The sequence below is a fragment of the Sus scrofa genome, chromosome 18 (assembly GCF_000003025.6).
Source record: "Sus scrofa isolate TJ Tabasco breed Duroc chromosome 18, Sscrofa11.1, whole genome shotgun sequence".
NCBI classification, from domain to species: domain Eukaryota; kingdom Metazoa; phylum Chordata; class Mammalia; order Artiodactyla; family Suidae; genus Sus; species Sus scrofa.
Genome location: NC_010460.4, coordinates 6407424 through 6424610, shown reverse-complemented (window position 1 = coordinate 6424610; position 17187 = coordinate 6407424). Strand labels below are relative to the sequence as shown.

At 48.8% G+C, this 17187-nt stretch overlaps 1 protein-coding gene and 1 long non-coding RNA gene across 3 annotated transcripts; one reads left to right on the top strand and one right to left on the bottom strand.

Annotated features, from left to right (window-relative positions):
• On the bottom strand, window positions 3846-9840 carry GIMAP6 (GTPase, IMAP family member 6). 2 transcript variants are annotated; one of them, XM_021079232.1, is made up of 4 exons: window positions 9459-9715; window positions 7951-8035; window positions 7610-7707; window positions 3846-5368 (listed from the first exon to the last, which is right to left on the bottom strand). In XM_021079232.1, the coding sequence occupies exons 2-4, from the start codon at window positions 8019-8021 to the stop codon at window positions 4752-4754; spliced, it is 786 nt and encodes a 261-aa protein (XP_020934891.1). In that variant the 5' UTR covers window positions 8022-8035; window positions 9459-9715; the 3' UTR covers window positions 3846-4751. The 2 variants fall into 2 exon arrangements, with proteins under 2 accessions (XP_020934891.1, XP_003360126.2); XM_003360078.5 differs by lacking the exon at window positions 7610-7707 and having other exon boundaries at window positions 9459-9840.
• LOC102162439 lies at window positions 9844-10279 on the top strand. The gene is made up of 2 exons (XR_002340502.1): window positions 9844-9944; window positions 10080-10279. It is a non-coding gene; the product is annotated as an uncharacterized LOC102162439 (long non-coding RNA).

The window sequence follows — 17187 nt, the reverse complement described above, 5'->3', positions numbered from 1 at the left end:
CTCTGGGCAATTTTTGGGTGCCTTGATAGCAGGTCTTTCCTGGTTTGTACACTTTAGAATTTGTAGTCTTCTTTAAAATTTGCAACAAAACTTTCCATGACCAAAGTGATCATTTGTCTTCACCGTTTCTCCCACGAAACGTGGTTTTTCTTTTTCATGCAATAATCCAAGTTGTTTAGCTGCCCAAGTTACAAGCTCAGAGCCTGTTAAAATTTTTCTAGAAGTTTTTTTTTTTTAATTGGACATTTAATTCCGGCTTCGGGTACTAGTTTTGTCAATTCTGTGTTTGATGGTTGAGGGGAAGTATTTTATCCAACTCCCTGGGTATCTGCTGAAGATGTCTCTAATCGATTTTTTGTTTTGTTCTCCTGCACTGCTGCACATTGCAGTTGCCATTCATTCTAAGAGTGGACTGAAGCGAGTGTGATAACCACTCAACTGTGGAAATACCTTTTTGTGAGGGTTGTAACATATCTTTTTCTTTTTTTTTTTTTTGTCTTTTTGCCTTTTCTAGGGCCGCTCCCTCGGCATATGGAGATCCCCAGGCTGGGGGTCTAATTGGAGCCGTAGCCACTGGCCCACGCTGGAGCCACAGCCACGCGGGATCCGAGCCATGTCTGCAACCTACACCACAGCTCACAGCAATGCCAGATCCTTAACCTACTGAGCAAGGCCAGGGCTCGAACCCGAAACCTCATGGTTCCTAGTCAGAGTCATTAACCACTGAGCCATGACAGGAACTCCTAACATATCTTTTTCAAATCTCTCCTTCTCCCTTGTTCCAGTTTTGGTACCTGCTTTGCCATCTCCATTCATGCTACATCAATATTATGATTTGGTTTGAAAGTTTCCATTTTGTCCATACGTAAACTAAAAATTAATTTAATTATATTATAAATAAAATAATACCAGTATTTCAATTTCATGACCAGCTGCAATGTAGACAGGTGTCACTGTAACTCATGCTGTTTACACAATGTGTTCAAATAAAAGTATTACACCCACTGCATTAGGAAGATTATTCAAATGGAGTCAATCTACTGACACGGACTAGGTCGATTGTATGCTTATGTTCTGCTAGAAACGATAAATGTGGCCAAAATTTACATTGAATTACAGCGATAATATGTGATACAACAGAGTGAAGTGTATTTCTATCCAAACAACAAAGCTGTGCTTCATGGTAAACTCTTTTATGGTGCTTCAGTTTTTAAATTTAAACTAATTCTCATTAAATAAAAATTTTATTTATCTTTTTATTTTTTCAGGGCCGATCCTATGGCATATGGAATGTCCCAGGCTGAGGGTCGAATCAGAGTTACAGCTCTAGGCTTACACCACAGCCACAGCAACTCTGGATCCGAGCCACATCTGTTACGTCCACCATGGCTCACAGCAACGCTGGATCCTTAACCCACTGGGCGAGGCCAGGGATTGAACCAGCATCCTCATGGATACTAGTTGGGCTTGTTACTGTCACTGAGCCATGACAGGAACTCCTCATTAAATAAACTTGAAAATTCAGTTTCTCAGGTGCACCAGCTACATTTCAAGTGCTCAAGAACCACATGTGACAAGGGGCCATCATATTGGACTGGGTATTGCGATTTCTCAAAAATACTCAACTGTCTGGAAATGAAACACATACTTCTAAATAATCCATGAGTTTAAAAAGACGTCGCAAAGAATATGGAAAAATACTGTAAACTGAATGATTGTGAGAACAGAATATACAAAAATGTATGAGCTGCTCCCCACTAGCAGGGGTGTGTCCACACACCTCCCTGAATGTGTTGTTTTGCTTCTAAACTGTTTTGCTGTGTGCTCTCCCACATGTGCTGTGCTTATAATAATACACTCCTGTGTCTGTTTTTTTTTTTTTTAAGTGAGGTGTAGAGGGAAATTTATAGAGTTCTATCCTTACGTTAGAAAAGAAGAACTTTGTAATAGTTTATAGGATATTGTAGATAATATGTTGTGGCGATACTGGATATGATTATGCTTTTCTGAAGCTGAGTTTGTTCTAACAGGCACTTAAATTACTGGCAGATACCTTTGAACTTGGGAAGGCTTGGTTTTAGATGTCATTAGCAAGGGGCTATTCCAATTTTGCAAGTCCCTGAGTTCTGATGTGGTTTTTGCTGTTTGGGGTTTTGTTTTGTTTTTTTCCTGAACCCACAGCCTGCAGAAGTTCCCGGACCAGGGATCAAACCCATGCCATAGTAGTAACCAGAGCCACAGAAGTGACAACACCAGATCCTTAACCTGCTGAGCCACAAGGGAACTCCCCAATGTGATTTTTTTTTTTTTTTTTTTTTTTTACTCTGGTTCGTAGTTCAGTGGAATACTTGGTGGGCTGGAATCTCAAAATCTGTCTCTGCTGCTTTGAGCAATTGCTAACATCTCTAATCTAATGCTAATCAGCTCTCTCCGCCTTCGAGAAAAGGTGTCCCCTGTACTCTTTGGAGATTTAGCTGGTGGGTTGGCCAAAGATTTGAAAGGAGTTTGTAGGGAGAATTTCTAGTGCCCCCACTCCCTCTGTGCCTCTTTTTGGGAGTTCCCCATCAATTCTTTCCCTCTCTGGCTGGCCCCAAACTCTCACCCTCAAGTCACTTGGGTTTCTGCTCACGTACGGTCCCTCAGGTCAGCAGGATGGGGAGGTGCCCTTCTGGCGGGGAGAAGCCACATAAATAGTGCAGCACTGTGGTCCCCTCATGTTAAAGATCAAGTTTCCTATAGTGTCTGCCTGTATTTGGTCACTTCTCAGGGTCTTCCAGGCATTGTTCAAAAATTCTCCTTATTTCATATTTTCCACTTAGTTTATGGATGTTATTACAGGAAGATTGGGAGCTGGAAACCTTCCCTGAGATTTTTTTTAGCAGCTGCTTTGACCTTCTAAGGAAGAAGCAGCTGTGTATCCACTGGGCACTTCTGATGGTCCAAATTCCTGCTTTTCGTGTTTTGCTCCAGTGTAGAGATCTTCGAATAATAAGTTCCAGAGTTCACTGTTTTCATGGCTTTGGCCAAGACAACCCAGTCTCCCCCTACCCACACCCTCACCCACACCACTTCTTTCTTACTAGACACAGACCATGGAAGTTCCAGATCCAATCTACACATCTTCCTTCCCAGTTCTGATGCTGAGGGAGCGACGGCACGAAGCAACAGCCGTCCCTCCTCTTGAAATGTCATGGGAGGCATCTGCCCTAACCCTAACCCTAACCCTAACCCTAACCCTAACCCCTAACCCTAACCCTAACCCTGTCCCGCTCTGCTCGGCATCCCCAGCAGGAGGTTCCCACGGGGCTGCTGCAATTTGGGGTGGCCTCTTTCTAGAATGAATGAAAAGGCTGCTCCTTCCACCCTCCCCTGTTTCTACTTGCTTTCTTTCTTTTTCATTTTTTAAAGTTTTATTGAGGTAGGGAGTTCCCATTGTGGTGCAGCAAAAATGAATGCAACTAGTATCCATGAGGATGCAGTTTGATCCCTGGCCTCACTCAGGGGGTTAAGGATCTGGCATTGCCATGAGCTGTGGTGTAGGCTGCAGATGCAGCTCAGATCCCAAATTGCTGTGGCTGTGGTGTAGGCCGGCAGCTACAGCTTCAATTCTACTCCTAGGCTGGGAACTTCCATATGCGGTGGGTATAGCCCTCAAGAAAAGCAGTTTCTTTTGCAGCGAAAGAAAGAAAGAAAGAAAGAAAGAAAGAAAGAAAGAAAGAAAGAAAGAAAGAAAGAAAGAAAGAAAGAAAGAAGGAAGGAAGGAAGGAAGGAAGGAAGGAAGGAAGGAAGGAAGGAAGGAAGGAAGGAAAGGGAAAGGAAGGAAGGAAAGAAAAAAACAAAATAAATAAATAAAAACGTTTTATTGAAGTATAGTTGATCTGTAATGTTGTGATAATTTCTGCTGTACAATGAAGTGATTCAGTTATCCATGCACACAAATCCATTCTTTTTCAGATTCTTTCCCCACATAGATGATCACAGAATTTTGGGTAGAGTTCCCTGTGCTTTACAGCAGGTTCCCATTGGCCAGTGAGTCCATCTACCGCAGTGTACACAAGCCCAAACTCCCAGTCCATCCTTCCCCCCTCCACCTGTCCGCTCTGGTAACCATAAGTTTGTTTCAAACTGTCCTTCCCCACATGTCACAGAACCACTGCTGCGTTCAGACCCACCACACCCAGCACGTACCTGAAACGTCACCGTGCCTGCTTCCTTTATGGGCGAGGACACAGCCCAGGAGATGCAGAGCTGCCTGGTCGACATCCCACACTGATTTGCTACCTCGGCTTTTCACCAGTGAGCCCAATGGCCCGGATGCTGCGGGGGTTACATGGGAGAATGAGGCACAGGCCTGCCCTCAGGAAGCTTTTGCTCTACGTGTGTTCTACTAGAGGCCTGGAAAGCCTGAGGATGGCGAGGCACAGAGGAGGGAGGGTGTTCTGGAAGAGGGGATGATGGGCCTGGGAACTCCGGAGCCTGGCATGGGCAGTGGCCCGTGAGCTGGCGAGAGCAGGTGAGGGCTTGGAAGTGGGACTCAGTTGGAGGGAGGCTGGTGGGAAGCACTGAAAGCCAGCGCATCTCAAATGGGTGCCTCTTAGGAGCTGTGTGTGAGCTCCCTCAAGTCTCCTGGATCTGCAGAGTGTCTACAGCCAGGACTCCTGGCTGAGCCCTGCCTCGCAGCCCCACCCCTGGTGGAGCTGCCCCTCGCCCGCTTGCTGGAGCAGCACGTTCCACGGGGAGTAATGGCAAGCCTAGTTGCTGTAATAATGGCCCTCGTTTTCCCACAGGATGCTTTCGATTTGCTGCATGAGCTCCTCCAGCTGGGCTTCCTGCTCCGCCCCCTCCACCTTGTTGTTGAAGCCGCAGTGGCGCCGCTCACAGATCACGTCCAGCTGGGCCAGCTCCCGGTTGTCCGTCTCTCGCAGGTACTCTTCCAGGGAGCCGCCCCCCAGGTCTTCCTTCCGTGTGAACACCAGGATGGTGTGGGCCAGGACGCCCACCCCAAACACCTCCTGGAGGCGCCTGACCACCTCTTGATCCTCCTGCGTGAAGCGGCCCAGCTGTGTCACCAGGAGGACGGCGTGGGGCCCGGGGAAGGAGAAGGCAATGGCTCGGCTGAAGCCCTGGGCGGCCACGCCCGGCGCCGCCCGAGGGGACAGGATGTCGGGGGTGTCTATGACCTCGAGCTCCCTCCCAGCCCACACCCGACACCCCCGCTGGAAGTCCTGGGTCACCGGTCTGGAACTGAGCTTGCACTTGAACAGCTTCCGGCCGAGGATGCTGTTTCCTGTTGCGCTTTTCCCACTTCCGGGTTTTCCCACCAGCAGGAGCCTCAGCTTCCGCGGGGTCCGTTCATCCGCCCTCAGACCTGGAAGCATCAAGAGAAGCGGGGGGCGGAGTTAGAGCCCGTCCACCGGCTTCAGCCTCACCAGGAAGAGAGGGCCCTGGTGGGGCAAGAGAGACGAAGACCGCGTCTGCACCTGAGACCTGCCCTGGGTTCCCATTCTTTTTTCCTGCTGAATCGTTTTTCTCATCATGGCAGAACCTACTTAACATAACATGTACAATTTTAACCATGCAATCCACATGGTTGTGCCCTCACCACGATGCATCTCAAGAATTTTTCATCTTCCCAAGTTGAAACCCTGCCCCCGTGAAACACTAACTCCCCATTCCTCCCTCCCCCGAACAGCTCACAACCCCTCTTCTACTGTCTGTGTCTTTGGGTTTGACCATTCTTGGGACCTCATATAAGTGGCATCAGGTCATATTTCTCCCTTTGCGGCTGGCTTCCTTCACTTAGCATAATATTTTCAATATTTGCATGTTGGATCTTGAAGCAGGTCGGGTGTCAGAATTTCCTTTCTTTTTAAAGCTGAATGGTATTGCATTGTAGGTATGGACCACACTGTGCTGTTTCACACAGATCTGGACATTTGGGTTGCTGTTGTGAATAGCGCTCCTGTGACCCTTGGTGCCCATATGTTCAATGTCTGTCTCAATTCCCGGAAGTGAGATTGCTGGGTCGTGCAGTCGAACACACCAACTTAAGTTTCGGTTTTGAAACTTCGTCTCAGGATCACCTGTTCTTACCAGTATGGGAATCAGCCCATCATGAGATGAACCCTGAGCTTCCCTGGGGACCCCTTCCCAGGAAGAGTGGTGAGAGTGAAGGGACGCAGCCTCTCCCTAATGTGAACGACTGCATCACATGACCTTCAGTTTTCCCAACAGGGAGTGTCATGAGGGGAGAGCCTTTTCAGCCAGACACCCAGCTCCACAGCACAAAAGCACACTGGGGTCACATCTTTTTTTTTTTTATGGCCACACCCCATGACATATGGAAGTTCCTGGGCCAGGGATCAAATCTGAGTCCTAGTGGCGAATTCTGCCACAGCTGATGCAACACTGGATCCTTAACCCACAGCACTGGGCTGGGGATCGAACTCACACCTCCACCGCAACCCCAGCCGCTGCCATCAGACTCTTAATCCACTGCACCACAGTTGGAACTCCGCGGGGGGGGGTCACATTCTTAAGCTACACCCTTGAGGTTTGGGATGGACAGCCTCACCCAGCAAAAGATCAGAACCATCAGCTGAGAGAAGATCTGACCAAGCCGCTCGTCCTCAGCAACCCGAGATCCAGATTTTTAGCCAGGACCAGGGCTGGAGGGCAGGAAGGGAATTCCCTTCTCCTGGCTGCCTTGCAGGTCCCAGGACCCAGAGCGCCTAGAGATGTGTCAGATCCTGGCTGGTTTCTGAGTCTGTGGCACACTGAAGACTCTGATGTGCCCCAGTGACAGAGCCCTTGGCCTCCTGGAGGCAGGGCCAGCACAGACTCCTTCCCAATCTCCCCAGCAATGACCTTGCCCTTCTCCCTCACTGGCTGAGCCACCAGCCACTTCTCACTGCAGGGTAATGGCTCCCTCCAGCCTCCCCCTGGGGCTTGAATGGAATTTTGGTGAGTGGGTGGGAGTTTCACAGAAGCAGGAAAGGTGGTGTCTTCACCACCGCCCTCCAGGGCAAAGCAGGACGAAGACAGTGGTCCCAGGCTGGGCAAACCTGGTTCTCCCCACCCCACCCTCACTGCTTACGCTTTGAAAGCAAATACATCGCCTGAGCTCTGAAAAGGATTTTTAAAGTAAACTTAACCTCCATTGCTGAAAAAAAAGGAGGGGGTAGATCAGGCGTCTACACCTGTGATTTTCCTAGGCTGCTTATGAATATGGCTTTTGTCCAATGGCTCAGGCCATTAAAGTTCATGGAGTTACAAATTATTTGTGTGGAAAAACATAATGAATTGCAAATAAATTCTTCTGGCCAGGAGGGTGGCTGGATTTCCACTGTTTCTGAATTCCTAAATTCTGTCTCTCCCGCCTAGATGGCGAAGTTGAGCTCTTAAATGTTAAGTTCATGACTCTTGTTGGGGTGGGGAGATCCCCTTGGGGAGATGGGGTGGGGACAGTCCCTTGGGGCAATGGGGGTGGGGGGCCCTTGGAGAGATGAGGGTGGGGAGCCCCTTGGGAATTCAGGGAGGGGGGGAGCCCCTTGGGAATTCAGGGAGGGGGGGAGCCCCTTGGGGAGATGGAGCCAGGTGCTGTGGGTACCTGAGCGCATCCTGCTGGCTCTGCAGTGTCTTGCAGTCCTCTTCAGCCTGAGCCAGCCTGACTCCCACACAGGGGCCTGCTTGTCTTCCAGCCTAGGGCTGGGGTGAGCCACTTGTCACAGCCACTCAGCACATCTCTCTGAGGCTCGGTGAAGGGCCCCTTTCACCCTTGCACCTGTCAGCACTCTTTCCCCTCTCATCTGGCCCACCCTGAACACCCTCTGATGGCCGCCTAGGTGGGCACCCCCTGCGCCCCCCAACACGACGCGACCACCCCCTGCACCTCACACATCCCCCGACCATGCCCCTCTCACATTCACATCTGCTAGAAAGTTCTTTTACCTCCTGATCTGTCTTGGGTGGGCTCCTGAGACAGCCCTTCTTTGAAATTCTCCTGGACAATCAGTTCGCATTCTTCTTCCTCTGTCTAGAAAAAAATTAAAATAGGACTTACCAGGTTTGAAGAGGCAGCTAACTTTTGCCTTTTTCTTGTCAAAAGAACATTGTTTGCATTGGTTCAGGGAGGGGAGGTGTCTGGGGGACGGGGGACTGAGCTGCCCTCTGCGTCCTTGAGGGACCCTCTTCCCACTGCCCCCCGCTCCCCGACTCTGGTTTCCATGGGGGGGAGGCGACTCTGTGAGGGGGAGAAAGGAGCATTGTGACAGACACTGGCCGCTGGTGAGAGGCTCTTGGGGACACAATGACCTGTGGACAGAGCCTGGCAGTGGGGGCTGCGGAGGCCGAGAGCGGCCGGAGAGGAGGACCACGGCCAGGCACAGGCCGCCTCTGGGTCCCGGCGCTGCTGGGAGCCCTGAGGTCTCAGTGTCATCTCCTTGGCTGCCAATGATGGGGGGGGGTCACACTGCCTGGGCCTCCGTGCCCGCAGAGCTGCAAATGCTGGACCCAGACTGGATGCTCCTGAGATCTTTTCCCTCTAGACGATTCCAGCACATTTTATGACACTTTCTAGAGCAAGTCCTAGTCCTCTTGCAAAGGAGCCATGTCAACCCCCCGCTCCCGGACTCCCATCGTCCTGAGGCGAGAGCAGCGTATCTGGCCTCACACCGAACCGCCTGGTGGACTCACACGGTTCCCTGTTTCAGGAGCCCCTTGTGTTACAGCTGCTCGGGTCTCTGCGGGATGGGGAGGGCACCGCACGGCCCCATGGCTGTTTTTCTGGAATGTGAGGGTGCAAGAGACAGTCCCAGGCAGGTGAGCATCTCCAGATGGAGGCTCTGATTGAAGGGAAACCTAAATACTGGGGGTGGGGGTGGAGGGACGCTGCAGACAGAGTTTGCTGTCACCACAGCATCCTTGGGATGAGGGGCGGGGACAGCTGTCGCTCTCTGTTAAGCTGGCAAACTGCAGAGGACAGGCAGTGCATTCCAGGCAGGGCACAAAGGGCACAAGTTTCTCTCTCTCTCACACACACACACACACAGCGCACATACGCACACCCATACACTCACAAACACAGGAACATACACATGCATACACAGCACACACATAAGACAAACATAAGACTCACACCGTCCACACACATACACTCAAACACACACAGAAACACAGCTCACACACACAACACACACCACGCATACACATCCACTCACAAACACCCAAATACACGTATAAACACACAGACAGCACACACCAAAGGCAACAACACAGAAAATACATGCTCCCACACACACATCCCTACACAACATACCCAAACCACAATACACACAGACACCATGCACACGACTCACACAATCCACACCCAGACATCACACACACACACACACACTCACACGAACCCAGTACACATACACAACGCACACAGACACAGGCACCCTCACACTTGGACTTACCCCTCCTGTTGGGCAGAAGAAAAGGCTGCGTTTTGCGTCTCCTGGGGCCAGGTTGTCTCGTGAATTCTTTGTTTCTCCTTTCAGAGCGGACACCTTGCAGGCCTGGGGGGGCCTTGAGTGGAAAGGGTAGAATAAAATGTCCCAGAAGTTTGAATAGATATAGGACATCGTTTATATTTTTTTTAGCAAAATGTGATCCCAAAGCTCAGCTCAAGAACTGCCGTTGAAAGCCCAGCCGTGCATGGGGCGGGTGCAGGAAGGGGCGGGAACAGGCAGGCCAGGCCCGGCTGGGAGGCACACAGCTCTGCCCTCTGCATTTTGTTGGCTGCTGCCTTGGGAACCCCAACAGGAAAAACACCCGCGAAACTTCACAAGGGTGACACATCTGCTCTGTGTTCCAGGTGGGGGACAGAAACCACGGCTCGTGGCGCATGTGCGAGGCCCTATCAGGGTCTAGGGCGATGCTGGAGGGCATTCTCGTGTTTGGTATATTGTTATTATTTTTATCCTGAACGAAGACAACTAGAACTCAGAGGCTTAAAACCAAGCAGCAGATCTAAGAAAGTGTTGTGCCAGGGGAATGAATGATTTTTGTTTAATTGATTTTCTCTCTTTTTTGAGAATCACCAGCTTCCTGCAGATGTCCTGTGCCTCCCCGGCCCCGACAGACATGCATTGTCTCTCCCCCTCCCCCCACTCCTCCCCCAACTCCTCTGCTGGCTTTCCAGGGTCTCCAGTTTGCTGACAGCGGGCCTTGGGACTTGTCAGCTGCATCATCTCATGAGCCAATTCCTTGTAATAAATCACATGAGCCAATTCTTTATAAGTCTCTCTCTATAGATGTATACACACACACACACACACACACACACACACATTCTGTGTCTGAAAGTTCCAAGCGATATCATATAATATTTGTCTTTCTCTGTCTGGCTGACTTCATTTAGTATGATAATCTCTAGGTCCATCCATGTTGCTGCAAATGGCCATATTTCATTCTCTGTTATGGCTGAATAATATTCTATTTAGTGTACACACACATACACACACAAACACACACACACATACATAATTATCCGTTGATGGTATTTGGGCTTTTTCCCAGGTCTTGGCTATTGTAACTAAAGCTGCTGTGAGCATGGGGTGCATGCATCTCTTGAATTAGAATTTTCATCTTTTCTGGATAAACGCCCAGGAGGGAAATTCTTGGATCATATGGTAGCTAATTGTTCCACCTGAGATGTATTTTGGATGCATTTGTGGCAGAAGGCGAGTTCCATACCCTCTTTCTCTGCCATCTTGATCCCTTTCCCGGGAAGTCATTCTTGATTTGGGGGAGAGGATTGCTCACTGGGGTCTCTATGGTGACATCAGATCTCTTCTCCAGGGTGAGGGCTCTCCTCATCCTAGCCCTTGCCTCTCTCTCTCATCCTGGGAACCATCTCATGTAAAGGGTAAGGCATATGGACCAATGTTCTAACTCTTTCCTGGGAAGAGACCAGGGGAAGGGGAAGGCAGGTGGTGGAGGAGGCGAGAGAGACAAGAGCCGTGGTGGAGACAGGGGGCAGTGTGGTTGCAGATCAGCGGAATGATCTTTTTTTCTGAAATGTCGAGACAGTTACAGGAAATGGTCTACCCTCCATGGTAGACTTCCTGGGAACATGCTGAAATGCACACAAACAAAAGCCCATATCACCCTGTTCAAGTGAAAAAGCAGAGATGAGGCGTGGAAATTCCCCAAGCAGACGAAACCAATGTAGTCATTCAAACAAAGCTCAATTTAGGTTATTTTGCAAGATGCAAACTGGGCCGTTTCCTGCTTAGGCCTCTGGAAACCATAAGCAAAACTGAAGCTTCCCCAAACCTGAGATGAGATTATCACTAAGCAATTATCTGCCATTGAAGAGAATCCTAACATTATAAACAATTGCTATGACGAATAAACAGTCCCTGGCTTCTCACTGCATAAGCTGCTGTATAACCACATACCCAGGAGCCTCTTTTACGGTCTGGTTTGAGTGCTCCCGGCCTGCTTGTCTTTTTGGTGTGTGCCAGACAATCCTTTACCAGTGACTGCCTCAGCCATTCACTGGGTTTAGGTTCTGTTCCTTCTGAGTTTTTGACAGCATCTAATAAAGGGGTCCACAGGTCAGTGAGCGATGGAGAACTCGTGTCAACAAAGATGTTCAATTGCCAAGGAGGGAACTGGAGAGAGACAGCAGAAGACATTGTCCAAAGATAGTGTGGAGCCCTGGGGGGTAGGGCGTCACCAACAATTGATCTTTTTATGCCAGTCCAGCCTCTTCTAGACAGAGTTTGCTCCCACTCCTGACTTCAAGTAATAGGTAAGAATTCAGGGGCTAGAAAGCACTTAGTCTGTTTTGTGGGGAGGTGAGAAAGGGAGTGGGACCCCAAGGAAGGGGCCACATATATCCTCCCTCTTTGGTTATTTTGCGCCGCAAGGTGGATAAAGCTGACTTTTACCCTTAAATGTCGCCACCTCAACACTTCTCTGAACCTAGGAGTTAAAACCCCAGGACCAGAAATTCCCGCTGTGGCTCAATGGGATCGGTGACGTCTCTGGAACATGGAGGCATAGGTTCGATCCCCAGCCTGGCACAGTGGGCTAGAGATCCAGTGCCGCTGCAGCTGCGGCATAGGCCACACCTGCAGCTTGGATCTGATCCCTGGCTCAGGAAATCCATAAGCCACAGGAGGGCAAAAAAGACAAAGAAAGAAAGAAAACAAAGAAAGAAAAAAGAACAAACCTAGGCCCTACCAGGGCTCTTTACTCCAAGCCTCCCAGACTTGTCACTGCCCCCCACATCCCCCCCCATCCCCAACCCAGTCTGGTCACCAAATAGGATCTCCCATGGGGATCACTAATCCTCAGAACCAACCCTGCAGAGTTACAACCACATTCCAACCAGCAATCTGAGGATCAAGTCGGCTTGATGATTCATGGGCTACAGTCACACTCCTGGGTGAGCAGGACTGTCATGCTCACTGGGTTTGGTCAGAATTTGGGGGAAATTCAATGTCACTGAAGGAAGAGACCTCAGCTCATCTGCCACAACCCTCATTTTTTTGGGCCACACCCACAGCATATGGAGGTTCCCAGGCTAGGGGTCCAATCGGAGACGTAGCTGCCAGCCTACACCACAGTCACAGCAGCGCAGGATCCGAGCTGCATCTGCGACCTACACCACAGCTCATGACAATGCTGGATCCTTAACCCACTGAGCGAGGCCAGGGATCGAGGCCAGGGGTTGAACCTGCATCAATCATCATGGATACTAGTTGGGTTCATTTCCACTGAGCCACACCGGGAATTGCCGCCACAACCCTCACTTTAACCTAAACAAGTGACACTCAGAGGCTTTATGAGTCTTGCTCATACAACACGGTGGCAGCCTGACGCCCACAACCTTCATCTTCTGATCTCAGCCTGTGTTCTTTGCACTCTGCTTGTGCATTAATGGAAGGCACACAGGCTGAGCTGACAGTGGAAAAGGTCAACGCTGAGGGGGCTCGCAGGGGAAAACCAGCCACGCGGAGCAGATGGAAAGGTCCTCGAGTCCCTCACAGTCATAGCGAGCCCTGCAGTGATGCTCCGAGGGTGAATGGACTCACGGGAAGAGGCAGAGATGATTTTAGGGGAAGCCTAGGGAAAAAGTCCCTGTATTTTTTAATGCAGCAGGACAAGGGCTTTTGGAGTTTTTTTCAACAAAAGACAGGAAGGAGGAACAAAAGATTACAGAAAACCAAATATCTCACATTAGGGACTTTAGCTTGGTTCTATGGGAAAATGCAAAGATATGAGCTCCCTAGACTCGATCCTTTGCTATGCACCTCAGCTATCCCCTTTGGTAACGCCGAGACAATTCTCTAGGCAGAAATTCACATTCTTGTCATTATTTAGCATGTCTCATGAGGTTCTGAAGCAAATTCCTCCGCAGAAGGACTCATCTTCAGAAAGGATAAGACCTGAAAACAGGAGAGGCTGGGACTGGGTGGGAGGCTGAGTACCAGAGGGGTGTGTGTGTGTGTGTGTGTGTGTGTGTGTGTGTGTGTGATTGAGCAGTTGCTAAGGAGCAGCCTGGGCGGAGTATAGAATCACTGTCCCAGGAAACCTAGTGCCTCTGCTCTCCTCTTTGTGACCTTCAGACGCATCACTGCTGGAATCTGTCAGGACCCCAATCCGGGACTGAGGAAAGAATGGTCTCATAAGCGTGGGTACTTCAGACTCCCTGATGTAGTGGAGGAAGGAACAGGGATCCAGAATGTTAAAAGACATTGTATGAACCTCAGTGTCCATCGACAGAGGAATGGGTTAAGAAGATATGGTACACATATACAGTGGAATATTACTCAGTCATGAAAAAGAATGAGATCATGCCATTTTCAGCAACACAGACGCACCTAGAGATGATCATATTAAGTGAAGCAAGTCAGAGACAAATACCATATGGTATCACTTATATGTGGAATCTAAAATATGATACAAATGGACTTATTTACAAAACAGAAACAGACTCGCAGATATAGAAAACAGGTTTATGGTTACCCAAGGGAAAGGGCTGGGGGGGAGGGATGAACTGAGAATGTGGGATTAACTGTATATAAAATGATAAACAACAAGGATCTATTGTATAGCACAGGGAACTGTACTCAAGGTCTTGTAATAACCTATAATGAAAAAGAATCTGAAGAGAGTATATACTATGTATATATTTATATATCTATAAACCGAATCACTTCACTGTACACCTGAAACTAACACAGTATTATAAATTAACTATACTTCAATTTAAAAAAAAACATGCAAAAAAATGAGAATGGAAAGGAAGTGGAAGTGAAAGGCACAGACTAGTATTGGGTAACAGAGTTTGGGGGTTAGAAAAAAAGAGAAGGGAGAGAAAAATGGAAGTTTTTCTGGTTTTTTTTTAGGTGGATGTAGTAACTTCCCTCTTGTCCCAGAATCACTTCTTTAATTTAATCTGCATTTACCAAATCAGGGTTCTGCAATGCAACTTTATCATGTGTCTGTTGCTCAAGAGACCCTTGCTAAAGGTCATAGTTCATACCCCTGGCCTGGAATGGACAGACACACATCAGATTGCAAACTTTTTTTTTTTTATCTTTTTAAGCAAAAAAATTCTTCTAGTTGATTTACAATGTTCTGTCAACTTCTGCTATACAGCAAAGTGACCCAGTCTCATATATATATATATGTATGTATGTATGTATGTATGTATATTCCCTGTGCTATACAGCAGGACCTCATGGCTTATCCAGTATCAATGCATCTACGGACCCAAACTCCCAGTCCATCCCACTCCCCCCCCTCCCCCTTAGGCCTCAAACTTTCTTTGCAGCCGCATATCCTTCTATTTGGCTACATTATAAGAGACACAGCAATAGGCATGAGGTCCTGAAAGGTGCCTTCCACGCTCTTGCCCCATGTTTGGTCTCTGAGCACCATGAGGTGTCAGTTACACACCGTTTACCTGTCTGCTTTTTCCCACCCACATCATGCTTCTCCCTTCAAGCCATCATTCACGCTATTTCCTCCCATCTATCTGTCTGTCCCCAGAGCTCTCCACATATCCCATGCTTCCATCCTTTAGGGAAACCCTCCTCTGTGACCTTCTCTGCGGCAGCTTGAGTCACTGATCAAGCCTCCTCGTCTGTCCCCAGGACGCTGCCTCTTGGACTCGGCTTCTCACAGGTGTAGGTTTTGTCTTCTCATCAATATATGAGGATACTTGTAGAGATGAAGCCACACTGGTTTCTTCTGTGTGAACTGGAGTTTGGCCCTTGCCATCTGCCTCTACGTGGATTAAATCATGAGCCACTGTAGCTGCCGACCCACAACACCCTTTGAGCAGGAGTGGGGCACCCTGTGCTCGGGAAAGCTGGAAGAACAGATCTTCAGAGAGTTAGATATTTTTAGGAGAAGATTTTATGGGCCCCATTCTTGCATCTCCTCATATCTGGAAAAACACTAAAATCCTTCATGGGGATGTCTATCTGCTCCTTGCAACGAGTAGCAACCTTCGCAAGATCAGCAGCAAACTTTGGTAAAATGCGTGCATGGCTGCATCACCTTCTCCTTCACTTTATCACGTATATCCTGATATGGGCCCTTTTCTGCCTGGGACAGTGTTTCAGAGCTGTCCTGGGCTGTGGTTAAGTTCACAAAACAAAAAGATGTTGAAGTTATCTGTGCGTGCAGCCACTCCCAAGGATGAGCTGGGGCACCCAGAAGGAACGTAGGAAGGAAACAAAGAATACTGGCCAGGATAGCTGAGCTGCAGAGCAAAGGACTGATTCCAGGAAGCCCAGACCGCTGTATTTTCCCAGAGAACCGTGCTAAAGTCCTTCACCTGAATTATCTGGTTTTCGGGAATCTTTTGTACCTATTACCTGCCTTTTGTTGAAAAAAACTCCTATGCATTCTAAATTCCCCCTTGCCTCCTCAGAGCGGGTTTTCTCAGGGCTGCCTGAGATGCTGTCTCCCAGGCTTAAGTCCTAAGTTTGCCCCAAATAAAACTTAACTCTCAACTTTTAGGTTGCGCTTTTTTTTTTTTAAGCCGACATCTTTTTTCCCATATATCATCCTCTCTGGCATATGACCAGCACATCAGAGCCATCAGGTTCCACTTAAAGGAAGTTCATGTAAATGACTGCCTACTCAGATGGTCCCCAGAGTCATGGAAACGCACCCTCTTAACTATTTTGCAAGCTTCCTGTGTACGAAACCAGTGGTTCTCAAAGTGTGGGCCATGGACCAGCAAGCATCAGCATGACTTGGAAACTTGTTAGAAATGCAGAGTCCTGGGCTCCAGCCCAAACTTACTGAACCAGAAACTCTGGGAGGAGAGCCCAGCAATCTCTGTTTTCACAAACCCTCCAAGTGAGCCTGAGGCGTGGTCACATGTGAGGACCCCTGAGCTAAGGCATTTTCAGTAGAAGGTCTTTTATTTCTCATTAAAGCAGCTAATGGGAGACCTTCAAGGAGACAGACAAAGCACATCGGAAACAGAAATGTTTTTGGTGAGAAAGTCAGCGGTGGACCCTTCCATCTAAGATGGACCTAAAAAATAAAACATAGGAGTTCCCGTCGTGGCGCAGTGGTTAACGAATCCGACTAGGAACCATGAGGTTGCGGGTTCGGTCCCTGCCCTTGCTCAGTGGGTTAAGGATCCGGCGTTGCCGTGAGCTGTGGTGTAGGTTGCAGACACGGCTCGGATCCTGCGTTGCTGTGGCTCTGGCGTAGGCCGATGGCTACAGCTCCGATTCGACCCCTAGCCTGGGAACCTCCATATGCCGCAGAAGCGGCCCAAAGAAATAGCAAAAAGACCAAAAAAATAAATAAATAAATAAATAAATAAATAAATAAAACATAGAAGAGCTTTGGGCAACCAGGAAATGGCCTAAATGTTCTGTGCAGGGAAAAAGCCAGAAAGCGATGGTGCCTCAAGAGATAAACCCACCTCTGTTTAGAGTTGAGTAACTCAACTTGAACCAGGCAAAGGATGCCAGGGCCCTAGGGCAGGGGTTCTCCAAGGGCGGTCCTTGGGCCAGCTGCATTAGCATCTGCTGGGAACTTGTTAGAAAGCCCACTTTCCAGGTTCCACGCAAATCCTACTCATTCAGAAACTTTGGGAATGTGGTCTAGCCATAGGTGATTGGCCCGCTCTTCAGGCGATCCCGAGGCAGGTGA

Coding starts and splice junctions, on each gene's coding strand:
- GIMAP6 (XM_003360078.5), bottom strand. CDS start 9,626: ATGTCCTATATCTATTCAAACTTCTGGGACATTTTATTCTACCCTTTC. Junction 8,036..9,458: donor TCTTCTGCCCAACAGGAGGG/GTAAGTCCAAGT, acceptor ATTTTTTTCTAG/ACAGAGGAAGAAGAATGCGA. Junction 5,369..7,950: donor CACCCAAGACAGATCAGGAG/GTAAAAGAACTT, acceptor TGATGCTTCCAG/GTCTGAGGGCGGATGAACGG.